The 14,917-nt window shown below is 42.2% G+C and overlaps 1 protein-coding gene across 2 annotated transcripts in view; it reads left to right on the top strand.

Moving 5' to 3' along the window:
- Positions 1-14,917, top strand: part of Nyap2 (neuronal tyrosine-phosphorylated phosphoinositide-3-kinase adaptor 2) — a 299,448-nt gene that overhangs the window by 254,529 nt on the left and 30,002 nt on the right. Inside the window, exon 5 of one of the 2 annotated variants that reach the window (XM_004638151.2) lies at positions 1,024-1,127. In XM_004638151.2, coding sequence (XP_004638208.2) covers positions 1,024-1,127 — 104 coding nt within the window. Of the gene's footprint in view, positions 1-1,023; positions 1,158-14,917 lie in introns of those variants that run through there. The other variant, XM_023723011.1, reaches the window with a different exon arrangement.

The raw sequence follows: 14,917 nt of genomic DNA, 5'->3' as shown, positions 1-14,917 counted from the left end.
GAATATCATAGATAGGAAAAATGTCTCGGAAAGATTTCAAAGGCCTTAGAAAAATAATGATAAGATTAAAGTAAGAGGAGAGTAACATTGAAAAAATGCTATATTGAGAATAGTCTAGAAAAGAATGCAAAAAGGAAGGAATGAGGGGTGCCTTAGCTAATTTTCTCTTATTGCTGAGATGGAATACTGAACACCAAAGTTAAATGGGAAAAGGTTTATTTAGCTCACAGTTTGCAGAGATTTCAGTCCATAATCACTGGCTCCAAGGCAGGGTGAGGCATGACCAAGGCAATAGGTCAAGGCAGCAGAAGACAGCAAATGCAATGAGAGAGCAAGATGAGTCTCTTTGTGACCCTCATATTGTATCTGTTCTGCTGGGATTAGGGTGGTGCTAATCCTATCAGTGGACCAGTCCAGCAATCACACACACTTAATCCCAGCACCCCTAATCCCAGCACTGCAATACAAATCAATCACATACTCTAGACACAGCCACCTCAGGAAAAAACAAACAAACAAACAAACAAACAAACAAACAAAAAACTATGACCTCATGAGGGTTTATGGGGACATCTAGACACTATAACAGAATCAGGGAGGGAGAGGAAAAATAAAGAAAAATTGATTTAGAATAGATGAGGCATGTTAGGATGTAAGAGTCCTGTGGACCAAAGCTGGAAATGAGAGTTCAAACACAATGAGGTTGTTTGCTCCCCCCCGCAAGGGTGTGTTGCTTCAATAATCACTTCTAGAAATCAACCCTCATGGGGGAAAAACATGCAAAGAAACAATGTGCTTCTTTTGGATATTTTCTCTTCATCCCTCAGGAGGTGATCTGTGAATAAAGCTCCTTTTAGAGCAAATTACAATGGAAGTGTTTAATCACCCGCCATGCACTAGCAAACAACGGAAATGTTTTGTGTGTTTCCGGAACCTATAGCAAATAAAAGGAAGGCTGAACGAGCCATTTCATCACTGCCGATGTTGCTCAGTTAATGTTTTATCTTTCCCCCTTCTTCACAGAACCTAAAGTAAGCTGCAAGTTAGGCCGGTCTGCATCTACATCAGGTGTGCCTCCTCCATCAGTGACCCCTCTCAGGCAAGCCAGTGACCTGCAACAGAGCCAGGTACCCTCATCGTTAGCCAGTCGTGATTGACTTCCTGTGGTGCAACATCCAAATGCTTCCCACCTCTGTCTGTCCTGTGTTGCTGTAGACAACTTTCTACCTTGATTTTCTTTTCCTATGTGTGTATGGGCGGGGATGCGTTTTAAAGGAATGTCTTTCTTCCTTGTGATTGGTGAAATTTCCTTTGCTGTTTGTTACCAAATCATTCTTGTCTCTGATTTTCATCAATCTGTAATATTAATGTAGTAAACATGTACTATATGTATTGGCATAGTGATTATTTTTGAAACTTCTTTCTCTCTTTTCATGTTTTGTGTAGTTTTATACTGTCTGAAAATTTATCAATATTTGATAAATTTATCTACTTTGTTTTATGTAACTTTCTTTTTAAATGTTTTGTCCACAGTACTTGCATAGATATTGTCAATGAATCTGTATATATCTTTTAGCACTCATCTCTTCATACTGTAATATTTATGGCAGTTTACATTTATTTTTATTTAGCTTGGAGCATGATTGTAAGACACTGAATATTAATGTCCTTATAAATATTCATATACCAATTCATTTGGATTGAAGATGGCAGCTAGTTTTCCTTTGCAAGCCACAGAGGCAAGCTGACCAGACGATCTAAACACTTACCAAAAACTGTAGATTAATAAGGCGCTCTATAAATAAATGACTTTTGTCTCTTACACCAACAATATCAGAATGTTCTCGAAAGGGAATATAAGTGTTCATGCATGGTAAATGAGATCTGTCTTATCACTTGGAGGAGGGAGACAAGAAATAAAGGCATAAGCTAAAACATTATTTAATCCTTCACCACACAATATGCTTCTTTGATGTTCATTTGGGTGCATGATTGTGAATGGAAACCTAGTGTGAGAAAAGCCACTACACACAAATGTCTTATCTGCGACTCACCCAATAGGAATTCAATACGTTGACTTAATTTGTGAGGCTTAATTGTTGTAGCTGTTAAGTATTATGGGTGTTAAATAGGATAATGTCATCTTGAAGTGGCTTCTCTCTGATTCCCAGCTGTAATCTTATATTCATAAAATTTCGGAAACAGTAAATTATAAAACTAATGATGGTACCTCTACGGGAACTGGCCATTACTGATTAGCAAATTACATATTCATCAATTATTTTAAATGTCAGACTATTTTAAAAACATAATTGAGCAGAATAATTGCATTTTTGTAATGAGAGACAGTGTGCACTAGTGTTTTTTACAAGCCTTAGTACGCACAGTATTTGATTTATGAAGAGGTGAGATAGCAACAAACATAATAGCTTCTCTCGAGGAGAACTCAATCATCATTAAGAACTTCCTATGTCTTCATTTAAACAGTGAAATGCATTTATAACTAAACATAGCCATTTTGAATAACTTTTGAGTATAAGAGAAGTAGAAGGAAAAGGACACAGAATAAACAACACAGTCTCACTAAGAGGACCTGATACCTTATGTGATTAAAGACATTCCAAATGAATTGTACTTAATGGCACTTACAGGCATCAGAGGGCTGGTGAGATATCTCAGAGGACTGAGCCCCTGCTTAGGCAAGCTTGCCTAAGTTTCAATCCATGTGCAGCTCTGGCCCCGGCCCCAGGTGCACTGAGCCAGTCACTGAGACTACCACTCAGGTATGGTAGTGCAGACCTGTAATCCCAGTGCTGGGGAGGCTGAAAACAGGCGGATCACTCTGAGTCTGAGCTGTGTCGTGAGACCCCGTATCAAATACATAAAGAGAAAAAAGCATTGGATCCAAAAAGGTGAAAAAATTATCTAATTGGTAGAGCACTGCTTTAACACAACCAGTTTTCCAAATACTACACGTGATCCTGACCAGAACATTGACCTGGGACAGGGGTGGCAAGCATTTGAGAGACAAGAGCTCAGACTGTAACCCAAGCCCGCTTAGTTAACAGAGTGCCAATTCTGACACTAACCTGCATAATGAAGTTTTGGTTAAGGAAAAACAACTCATACATGAAAATCTTGGGTCTTCAAACAAAAACAAGTAACCTGTATGCTTGTGTGCCGTGGGCTCAGCACCACTGCCCTAGGATCTCAGGAAGATTTTATGTGTTCTGTTTTGCTTTATCCTTCTTAGTTTTAACTATTTCACCTAAAATGCTTCAACTCTCAAGGAAAGCAGTTTCTGGGGCAAATTTCCAGAACAGAGAGACAAAATATGTTCTTACATCACACACAGCAATTTGTTAACCTGGTGGGACAGTTTCCATTTTTCAAAATATAGTGATACAGCTCAGTGCATGGTGCCTGCTTTGCAAGTGTAAGATCCTGAGTCTGATTCCCGGTACCAAGCGCTCATGCCGTTTAATGCTGTTAATCTCCTTGCCTAGCAATAGGAATTCTTACACATGTCCAGATTGTCGGTGGCTCTCAGGGCCCTGAAGGAGAATCTTCCTCCTGGGCTTCTGACCAGTTGCAGTGAGCTCTACTCCTGTTTTCTGGAGACAGAAGCATCATCACGGCGCCCATGAGCCTTTCGTTGAATTCCCGGGGCTTGGTAGGCACCTGAAGTAAAAAACAAAATACTTAATGAAGATCTTTTCATGTAATGTGTCTGACTGAAGCCGTACTGGTGACTGATTTGACCCTGAACTACAACCAGAATGGCACTGCCCTGTGTCCAGGCAGGCAAGGCAGTGAAGAAAGACAGATCTGTTGAATCTAAGAGTGGGTGTTCACTGTCATCAAGGATGACAGCGTTACCAGACAATCATTCTGGCCACTTATAAAACTTTGTTTTTTTGTAATCTCAAATAAGGATCCCAGGCAATTCTTAAAACCCAGAATTGTTTATTTTTGTCTTTATTTTTTATTAGTATATATTTATAGTGCATAGTGATCTACTGGCATGCATGGGGAGAGATGGTCCATGTACATAATGTACCCTAATTCTCTCTAAATCCCCTTCCCCTCCTTTCCCTTTTCACTCCTCCCTCTCTTGGTCCCTTTCCCATTTGCAAAAGATCTATCTTCCTGCTTCCAGTGATGAATGTTTTATTTTTCACTTTAATTTGTTTATCCTTTGACTTTTCATAGTAGACAAACATGTGATGTTTAAGAGCAACCCTGTGATTTGTGCATCAGATTTATTTCACCTTCCCTGTTAAGAGATACATAGATTTCTAACTAGAAAAATCGTCAGAAAACCAGGTGATCTATTTAATATAAAGAAAAGTCATCAGAACAGTTCTAGGGGTGCTTGTCCCTTGAGGAGCACAGCCCTAGGAAAGAGATGGAGAAGAGCTAGAGCCCACCCAGGTGGAGGGAAGTGGCCAAAAGTGCCTGGCCAGCACCAAGCTGGCATCTACTGCCAGTGGTCACTGACTATCATTCTCTTCAGCATCTGAACAACAAAAGTGGGGAGGTCACTCAATTTTAAGCGTCACTCGATTTTGCAACCTGTTTTAGCACTAGGTGACCACAACAAGCAAAAGATTGAGAGAAATACGTAATCTTACTGATTGGAACTTCGAGGTATGTAAGAGAAAATGTAAAATTAAGGAAAGAACTATGAGTTTCTTAGCCATTAGAGTGAGTTCCACAGCATTTATTATTACGAAACTCAGAAGTGAATATTCTATTCTATGCTTTCTTAAATTACTTTGAAGGAAACTGAGTAGATATGGGACAGTTAGGGCCACTTTCATGAAATTTCATTGCAACGTAACCACAATTTTTAAATTTGTCATAATGAAAGTCTTTGGAAATCAAATAGAATTTCTGTGCCTGTCATTAGAAAGCTAATATCTTACCTATGAAAGAAAAATTGTATAAAAGCCATCTGTTGAACCCAGAGCACATGTCACTTTCTTTCTCTCCTCTGTACCAGAGGAGAAAGCTACATGTTAAGGAGAGAGAGAGAGATGTGAAACATTTAGGCAGCAGAGGGAATTCGCAGGATTACCCCAGCCCTGCTGAAAAGCAGCGCCCCTGGGTAGGATCCTGGCTTTTCTCCCCTTTGCAGTAGGGGGAGCAGCCACTGAGACTCACCCCCAGTAAAACCTAGCTTCTTTCAGGAATGGAGGAGCTAGGCTGACTGGGCACTGTGGATCATGTCTGAAGTGCCAATACTCTTGGAAACTGAGGCATGAGGATCTCACATTTGAACCAATAAAAAATGAAACCTCAGGGCAGTATGGGACATCTCTGAACTTCTCTCTCAGTTTTGCTGGGCACTTAGAACAGTTCTGAAAGTGAAATCAGTAAGCAAAACAAAACTTGAAACTAGAGAAGCTTCAGCCCCATTTCCTCTAGGATTTCAGGGTTGCCCATAGCAAAGATGGCAGTGCTTTGCCCAAGGTGCTCTGCCAGGTTTCAGCTTCTGTCCAGTAGACAGAGGACAGCGGTACTGGGCAGTTGCATCTGATCTGTTGGGTGCATCCTCAAGTGCTTCCCATTTGGAAACCTCTCAGGTTTTGGTGGCAGGCAGCAGGGAACTGTGTTGGGAAAGGGAGTGGGCCAGAGTGTGTGGTTGGGGACCGTGTGACACTGGGACACAATGTGACAAAAAGCATCTTCTCTACCTACTCTTGTTCAGCTGTTAGGCATCTTTTGTTGGTGCTGTTTTTCAGACTTCGTGACACTCTAGGCCATCGTGACAGACCTGCACTGGGCAGACGCTCTCTATGCCATCGGGGCTTTCCCACAACTGATTTGACTGCACACACATGATGTGGCACAAGGGAGAGATACAGAAAAGCAAAAGCAGCGCACTGTAGACTCCCGGCAAAAGCCAGAGTCACACCTTTGATACACAGCTTCCCACCACCAACCTTCTTTCTGTCTGGCCAGGCCACAGCCTCTATGAATGGCTGCCATCATTTATTTCATTCTGCATTAAGGTCAGGCTGACCTGGATGGCAAATATGGAAAAGTCCAATAGAAGGACTTGCAGGATGTTCACTGAGCACAGAGGTGGCATCCTGTTGAAGCCACTTCGGCCTGTTCTAACTTCACATTGGAAAATAAAGTATTTTGTTAACAAAGATTAGGTTGTCAAAATTACATTTTATTTTGTTAAAATTATATTTCAATAGAAATGTTTGTTTGCTACAGTGGTATTTATTGAAAATTGGCTCTAGGTCCATGAATTGTGGAGAAATTCAAGTCGCAAATAAAGACAACCAGGGTTAATTGATTATTGCCATGTATTACAGCATGATTGCATTAAAATAATGCAAGTATAGAAATCCATAATATATGTGTGCTCGCTACAATTTTGCCTGATTGGCTTTTAAAAATGTGTTTTTCTGGAGCTCCCTATAAGTTTTAATTAATGTCCTATTTTTAAAAAAAAGATTTGTTATCACTTTCAAAACATAGCTAAATCCAGTGATATGTGAAGTAAAATTGGAATTATTTGATTGGTACACTCATATAATGAACTCAGATGGCAGAAATTCAGACTGTATTTTACAACCATGTGCAGTATGGGATGGATAATTTTGACATATTATTTTGCCCAGTGCATATTTAGGAACTTTTACATGGCTTGAGAGAAAGGATATATGGGGTCACTTTTTGAAATCCTGTGTCCTCATAACCAGCCTCTCAGGAACTCCATTCATAAAGGTTGAGTGAAACGAAATAAGGCAATCACATCTTTCCGACCAATGGTCTTACCATTTTTCCTCTTGGGGTATATCTTGGTTCCTCTTCTCTCGTTGCTGGGACAAAATACCCTACACCCAAAATTAAGAAAGGAAAGGTTTGTTTAGCTCAGTTAGTGGAAATTTCAGTCCATATTTGGCAGGCTCCAAGGCAGAGCAGACATGACAGGGGGCAGCTGTTCATGGGGGCAGCAAACAGCAATGAACAAAGGGAGAGGCTGCTAACAAGCTTCTCTCTCCTCCTCACACTGTAGTGCAGATTATCCGTCCCCAGGTCAGGTGTAGCACTCACACCCATAATCCCAGCGTTGGATCATGAATTAATCACAAACTCTAGAAGCCACCCCCTGACTGTATGAGGCTTTGTGGGATACCTGAACACAAACCATAACAGGATGTGAGTGTATGGTAATAAACAAGATGATATTCTCAATTAAATCTTGAACCAATTGTCTTTAGCCCAAGCAGGAAGAACTAAGTGGGCTCTGAGGCTGTCTACACCCGACTCTGGAGTCCTTGCTCCCCACATGTATCCTTCACACCACAGCATCCTTAGGCAGAGTTGTCGATGGAACCTACCAGGGCTACAGACAAAAGTGCTCTGCAGCAAGAATATATAATCCAGCATTTTTTAATGCAGGGAAGAGACCAAAATTGGGCTTTTAGGTGGAGTTTGAATAATGACAGTCAGGTGACTTTTATCGTCACCAGATGTGTTTCCTGTGTCCAGGAATATGCTCTGATCACATTCGCATCATATTATGTCCCGTGGCTGTTACTGCTGTCCCACCTAACAGCTAGAGGTGCTGAAATGGGATGACCCACTGGGCCCAAGTTTTCGTATATATGAGACATCAAGGTCTCTGATCTGAGTCAGAGTCTAAGAGCTGGATAAAAGCTTGAGATTTAAAGAAGAACGAATTCCTTAGAACTCTGGGTCTACAAAGCAGCTCTTGCGTCACCTTAGTATTCTAAGTTTTCTGAGTCTGGGTTTTCATCTGTAAAATAAAGATAGATTCCTAGTATAAATGTTGTTGCGAATTAATGAAAGAATATGTGCATGAAAAGACCAAGATAGACACTATCTGTTCACAAAATACTGCGCTACTTCTTTTTCCTTTCCCTTATAGCAGTTGACCTCTTCCAAAAAGTCAACTTCTCTACTTGCCGGAGAATTCTAAGGGGAGTCATTGCAACTACTTCAGTGGGGTAGGCACAGAGGGATTGATTTGGTCTGTACCAATATTACCCGTCTTATAGAGAACTTGTAAATGGTGATCTTACAAAGGAGACAGATTTTTAATTAGTTTTATTACATACTTTAAATTTTCTATAGACAACACATCTCTTTCTTGCTGCACCAGGGAGAAACGCACTTCCGCTCCTCTGTTCTTGGTGTATAACTTGAGGTGTGTTGATTTTCCCTCCTCGTATAAAGGAGAAAGTAGACAATGTATTCCATCACATCTTATAGAGTGGGGAGCCTACGCCTTACATTTCTTCTTAGCTTGTAGATCGCATGTATGGTTTGAATGCAAAGTAAGTAGAAATCCATTACAGCCACCATCTCAAAATTTCCAGCTCACCTATCCCCTAGTACTACGTATTTCCTTGCTGAAGCAGATATGAAGACCATGTGGGACTGTCTGTTGGGGTTAGGACGCGATGCAGAATCAGAGAACACTTTTCTTTCTTTTTTTTTTTTTTCCAATATCTGCATTTACTTACTGATTCACCAGACCATATTTTTCTACCCACAATGCCACACAATATAGAATATGCCGATTTAACTATTCTGATCACGGTCAGGCAGCAGATTCAGCTGGGGAGGGGGTGGCGGTGCTGTAGCGCGAGTATTAGGTGGATCTCTGGTGCCCCCTAGTGGCCCAGATGCTTATCTCAACCTGTACTCGGGCTCTGAAGGTAGTAACTGAATCAAACAGGATGGTTTGCTTATAAACAAGAAGATGAGAAGTTTGTCTAATATTATGTTTAAAATACTTTTGGGAGAAGGTAACAAAGAATGACATTGAGGGATCTTGAAGTGATATCCATTATTTATGAACAAAGGCAACACTTTTCATTAGGATTTACGACATCTGCTGTACGTTGTCATTTCCTTAATATAACCGCGAATCTCCGGGAAGAATAGTTACCTCTGTCTTGCAGACTGAAAAGAAAAAGAGCAGAAAAACTGAGCTGAATGAATTCAATTCCATTCTTTATTGATTTCCCAATTCTTTATTAATTTATTTTATTTGCCATTAACATCTTTAAATCTTTAATTCTTTCCAAAAAAATCCATCTTTATCACTTATACTTGGATTAAGAATAAAGATTATATAATACTAATATTGGCTTACAGTTGCACGACTTAGGATAAAAAATATATTCACACAGTGGCTGCTGTCCTTCAGAGGTAGTAGTGATCTTTGCTTTATCTACCCAGCTTATCCTCTGGATGCAAGTATCTCAGGCTGAGAATGCGCACTGTCTTGCATGTTGAAAACTCCTCTACAAGTAAAAAAGATTTCTAAACTAGCACTTGTGGATGGCTCATTATGTGCTTAATATCATTAAACCATCCAAGTTGCTTCTCATGGCGTAACCGAAGCAGGCGTGTGACCTCTAGGTCACTATTCTAGTCACTGTCTTATCACTGAAACACAACCTGCAGCACTCACAGCTAAGAGGAGAGGAGTGTGTTAGCTCCTGTCTTCATCCCATGGTCCACTGACTCCAAGAGGAGGAGGCTTGGCTATGGCATGCAGTGGAAGAGAGGCTGCTTGAGTCATGTTGAACAGGAGGCAGCCAGAGGGTGGAGAAGTGCCGGGGGGCAAGATACATTCTGGTAGCCAGGCCCGGTCCACCTGTATCCCCCTCCTGAGGCCCCACCTCCTGACAGCTCTCATGATCTGATCTTCTTCCTAAAGCCCCTCCTAAGAGCTCAGGAGGCCTTTGTGAGCACTGTGGTTATGAACCACAGCAGTCACTAATGAGGAACCTGGGGCTGGAGAGTTTCTATTACTGTTGAGGGTTTTCCAGTAAGTAAGAAGTTTCCTATTGGCTGGGGAGATAGCTCAGCAGTTTAAGCAAGTGTAAGGACCCAGGTTTAATCCCCAGTACCACATCCCTGGTACTGCATGCCATGTTGGCCCCAGAACCCCAGGCACCATGGCAGCCCTGAAACCAGGTGTAGTGGTGCACACCTGTAATCCCAGCCCTGGGAAGGCTGAGACAGTAGGATCACTATGGGTCTGAGCTGCGTAGTGAGACTCTGTACCAAATAAATAAAGAAATATCTTTTAAAGAAGCTTTCTACACAGAAGAGTGACTCTGTCTCCTAAGCCCACATGGCTCTGTCCATGAAACCTCTGCCTTGTGCCTTTTCTCTCTCCACTTTCATTCATCTCTTCAGTCATCCTTTGGTTCTCCAGGCATCCTTTGGCCTTCACCTGTTCTAGATTAAAAGTTTCTTAGGAGAAGATGAATTCAACTAGGACTTCAACTAAGCAGGTTTCCCCTTATGACTAACACTTCCAAGAGCATGATAGATTTGGGGGTATGACTCCGGGAGAAAGCAAAATGCCACTTGATGGTTGGACCATTCTGTTGTGGACCATGGGCTAGTGTGAGAAATCCACCTTGCTGTGGTATAAGCATGCATAGATGTGTGTGTATGTGTAGATATGTGAGTGCCTGTGAACATAGCCTCCCTAGATACTGAAAAGAAAATACTTCCTACACACACACACACACACACACACACACACACACACACCCCACACCCAGTATACCTGGCTCAGAAATACCAACTGGTAAAATACTAGTGTAGATTTAGCTAGCAACATACAGAAAACACTCATGCATTCACAAAAGTTTATCTAGATCCTGAGCTTCCACAGCAATCCAGTGTAGAGACACATGAAAGGTGCAAAAATAACCACACTGTCACTTGAAAGCATTCATTTTCTAAAGCGGATGTTGCATTAGACCTAGTTAATAATCCCAAGTTGTCAGTTTTTGAAGGGTGGCATTTGTTATTCGGAATGCTACATTAATGACCTGGTTCTTAGAAAATAAGAAAGCTATTTGCAAGACCAAAAGGTGTCAAGAGAAATCCTACCTAACTCAGTCCACTTTGCATGTAAAAGGGCCAGCAGCTCTTCAGTAGACGCCAACTGTGCAAGTTGCTTATTATTTGGGGTACGCTCCAGGTAGGACCCCAGTCTGTGCTGACAGTTGTCTAGCATCAACCTGAATAATGAACAAGAGCCCTTGTAGTATGTGGGCACTCATGCCTTGTCATGCGTGAGTCCAGACCTTGTGGAATTTCCAAACATTCTGGTTTCTACGTCAGTAAGAAATGAGACAATGGATACAGAAATGTATTTGAGACTAGAATGGCTAAAATCAGATGCTTCTTTGTAGTCATGCATTTGTTCAACCCATAGGATCCCTTTACATTTGGTTTGAATAAAGAAATGCAAAGCACTTTCTTTCACCTACAAGATCACAAGAGAAGCAAACAGCATCAGACGGGAAGGCAAAGGAGTGACTGGTGGGGCCAGCAGCTCTGGCATCTATCTGCACTTCTTTCCCTTGAACCCTACTTGTCTTGCAAGCCTCATTGCAGCCAGCATCTCCCCCATTTCTTGCCTCTCTTCCCAGCTTCCCTGTGCATCCCCAGCCCATTCTTCACACCAACCTGGGAATTAGTGTGTGTTGATGTTTCCAGTCCACGATACTCCCTGCAGGGTGGAGGACGCACAGCCCTCAGGGACACCCAGGCTCTGTGTGAGCTTGACCCTCTAGCTCAGGTTCGTCATCTTCCACCTGCCATCACCTCCCTGTCACATCTCATGCCAAGCCACACACCCTCCACTATTGTTTCTACTTTCCAAATGCCCCAGGGATACCTCCAAGAGCTATTTAACTCTTCCTTCTTGAAACTTCCTCCCTAGTGCTGGACTGTAGCCAAACTCTTGCTCTTCCATTTGGGATTCAATGTGCTTCCTTCTGCAGGGTGGCTGAGCTCTCCCAGCACATCCCTGCATTTCTTCCTTCCCTTTTATTTATGAAGCATAATCATAAATAGCCTAATTTTTGTATCAAATAGAAACATCATCTTAAAAACTTACCTTCTGTTGTATTACTCAGAAAAGAAGTCTGGGAAAAGTCAGGTTCAATGAGTTCTTCACTGTCACAGTTTTTAATTCACAGAGGAGAGAGAGACAGAGAGAGAGAGAGAGAGAGAGAGAGAGAGAGAGAGAGAGAGAGAGATCTCCAATATATACCTGACCAAAGACCTACTATTTCAGCTTTCCTGAGTGCCTCTTTTGCTTCCAGAAGGGCAGCCTATCATTCCTTACATTAGACTGCAGACTTTCTGAAAGCTGAGAATGTATTTTTTTTTTTCCACTTGGAAATCTCTAGCTGCCTTAATGCATGTTGGATGGTAAGAATAAGAAAGGGTAAGTGTGTTCTTGTGAAGCTGTTACAATAATTTGCAGCGAAATGCGGTCACCCAACAAGTGGCTCTGCACATACCCTTCACACACCTCCACCCCCTCCAACCCATGCTGCTTAAATAGCTTTACCTGCATCCTGAGGATGGGAGAGAAGTTAGAAAAGGAGAGCTTAAATAAAAGCACCAGTGACAAGTGACAATACTGCAAGCCACAATGAAAGAGAAATCTTTATTATATTAGTTGAAAGTCATTTCTGTTTTTTTAAACAAGGCAGCTTTATTAATAAGAAAAAACAATATGGTGTCATGAGAACTAGTCCAGAGACACCTTCTGTTCTTCAATGACTCTATTATTTATTTTGAAAGAAATATCAATTTTGGGGAATTAAGACCTTTATAGTCCCTGAGAACAGAAGTGATTATGAATCCTACCTTCAAAATTCAATGACTTTTATCTTAAAAACACAAAATCTATGCATGATTTGTAAATTATATTGAACTTTATTTGGATTGTTTGTTGACAAAAATTTGCACAAGTTTATCAAGGTTGTGGTCTTTTCTCTCTCTCTGTCCTTTCTCTGTTGTTCTACCCAACTTTACTGGCCATCTGCTCTCAACACATAGAGACAAACAGGTTGGATGATTTATTTAGCACTTCTTCCATGCTTAAAGAATTTCTAAAATATTCCTGGAATTAAGTGTAAATGCAGGGACAAAACGTTAGAACCAGACATGAAGGCTGTCAGTGATTAGCGACTGTTCGCTTTGGCAGTTACTGGAGTTCACAGTCTCTCTTGGCGGTCCTACACAGCAGGATCAGTGTGTTGTGAGCTAATTTAGCAACCTGCAGACCAGCTGTCTGAGCATTTGCTTAGTCGAGCAGACGAGGGCAGCACTTCGCCATTGCCTGCCTTTTGCAAAGGAGTAGGAATCTTGTATGTCTAAGCTTGAAAGATCTCAAGACCTGTGGCTGAAGTGGAGAAAATAAAAAATGCAGAGAAGAGAGGGCCAGGGCTGGTCTGGACGAAGACATGGCAAGTCCTCCCTCCTTCTAACTCCTTTTTTTTTTTTTTTTTAATGTGTTTAGTACAGGGTCTACAGGGTCTTACCACATAGATCAGACTCGTAGTGATCTGCCTGATTGCAGACTCCCAAGCCCTGGGATTACAAGTGCACGCCACCACGCCCAGTCTCAGTCTCTGTCTCAGCGCGCCCCAGGGGTGGGGCCTGTATAGCAAGCCTGGGATCGAACCCTTGCTGCTGTGCTCTGCCTCGGCAGGCCTCCTCCCCACTCTTGTACTCACTTTTCTCCTCCTTCTTAGATATTTGCGGGGCCCGCGGATGGGGTGGCAGAACCTCCAGCACAGAGAGCACTCTAGGACTTGCTCCCAGGTTCTGCCTCACCATGCCAGGTGAGAACTCCAGTGACTCACAGTCAGGCATGCAGCAACTCTGAGTGCCAGTCACTGTGGTCCTGGGCATAAGAGAAGTAGGGGTAAAATTAATTGTTGCTCTTTTTGTTCCTCTCTTTCCAAAGCCTCCATGTTCTAGAATCACTCACTTTATGCAAAGTTGTTACATTTTGTGCCCAGTCACCTCTGGATGGCCCAACTCTCAGCCACTCATAACTGACACTTTTAACCATCACTGGCATTTTGTAGTAAATCACATTTGTATACTACAGCTTGAAGATAGCTTCTATATATTCAGCCAACAAACACTCTCTGCTCTCCTGCCAAGCACCAGGTGTCTGCTTCTTGCTCAAGTTTGCAAGATGGTTGATTCAAACTGTATTCAAAAGACTCTCAGCTTTGTAAAGAAGACAGGTGTGTGTGTGTGTTTGTCTATGCGTGTGAGCACATGCTTGCAATTCAGAGCAATTAAGGATAGTATCATCACAAGAAGAGAGATTTCCTGCCAGCAAGTGGGAGGCCAGTGACAGTGGCCATGGAGGATTTTGCGGAAGAAGGAATCGGTGTGTGATGTGCCTTTTAATAAGAAAGAGCAGGTACAAGGCCAAAATGGGCAGGGTTAAGATTTTCCCAAAAGGCGGGCACTTGAAGCCATACAGTGTATCGGCAACGTGTAAGCAGCTGGACATAGCAAGGACACCGAATGGTATCGTCTAAAAGATCAAGCAGGGGTGGATATCACAGCGATATAAAGAACAGGCGGAAAGCTGCCGGCGAGCAGCTCACCCCAGGTGTGACCACTGTCGCCCCCGTTTTCCCGGTGGGAAAGCGAAGCCACCTGGGATGGTATTCAGCAGACCACGTGCGGAAGCGCTGTCTGATGATAGTTGACGCGCTGATTTCCGGAGATCACATGCGCACATCAGAGGACAGGCTGAAAGGAGAAGAGAAGCCTTCCCTAGACAGCCGGCATCACAGAAGGGGACACTGTTAGCCTGGAGAAGAACTCTGCAATGGATGAACACGCAACAGCACTTTTTTCTTTTCTTCTTCTTTTTTTTTTTTTTTCAGAATCGGGAATTGAACTCAGGCCCTTGTGCTTGCCAGGCAAGCACTTATTCTACTGAGCCATGTCCCCAGCCCTACTTTTTTCTATTTTGATCATTTTCTAGTGACAGGGACACTGCAAGGTGAGGATGGTGTGTATTCTATTAAACACATGCATTTTTATCGTGCTTCTTCATTTCCCA

This window comes from Octodon degus, unplaced genomic scaffold (genome assembly GCF_000260255.1).
Source record: "Octodon degus isolate 3935 unplaced genomic scaffold, OctDeg1.0 scaffold00096, whole genome shotgun sequence".
Classification (NCBI taxonomy): domain Eukaryota; kingdom Metazoa; phylum Chordata; class Mammalia; order Rodentia; family Octodontidae; genus Octodon; species Octodon degus.
The sequence above is the reverse complement of the archived record's forward strand: the minus strand, read 5'-3'. Positions and strand labels throughout refer to the sequence as shown.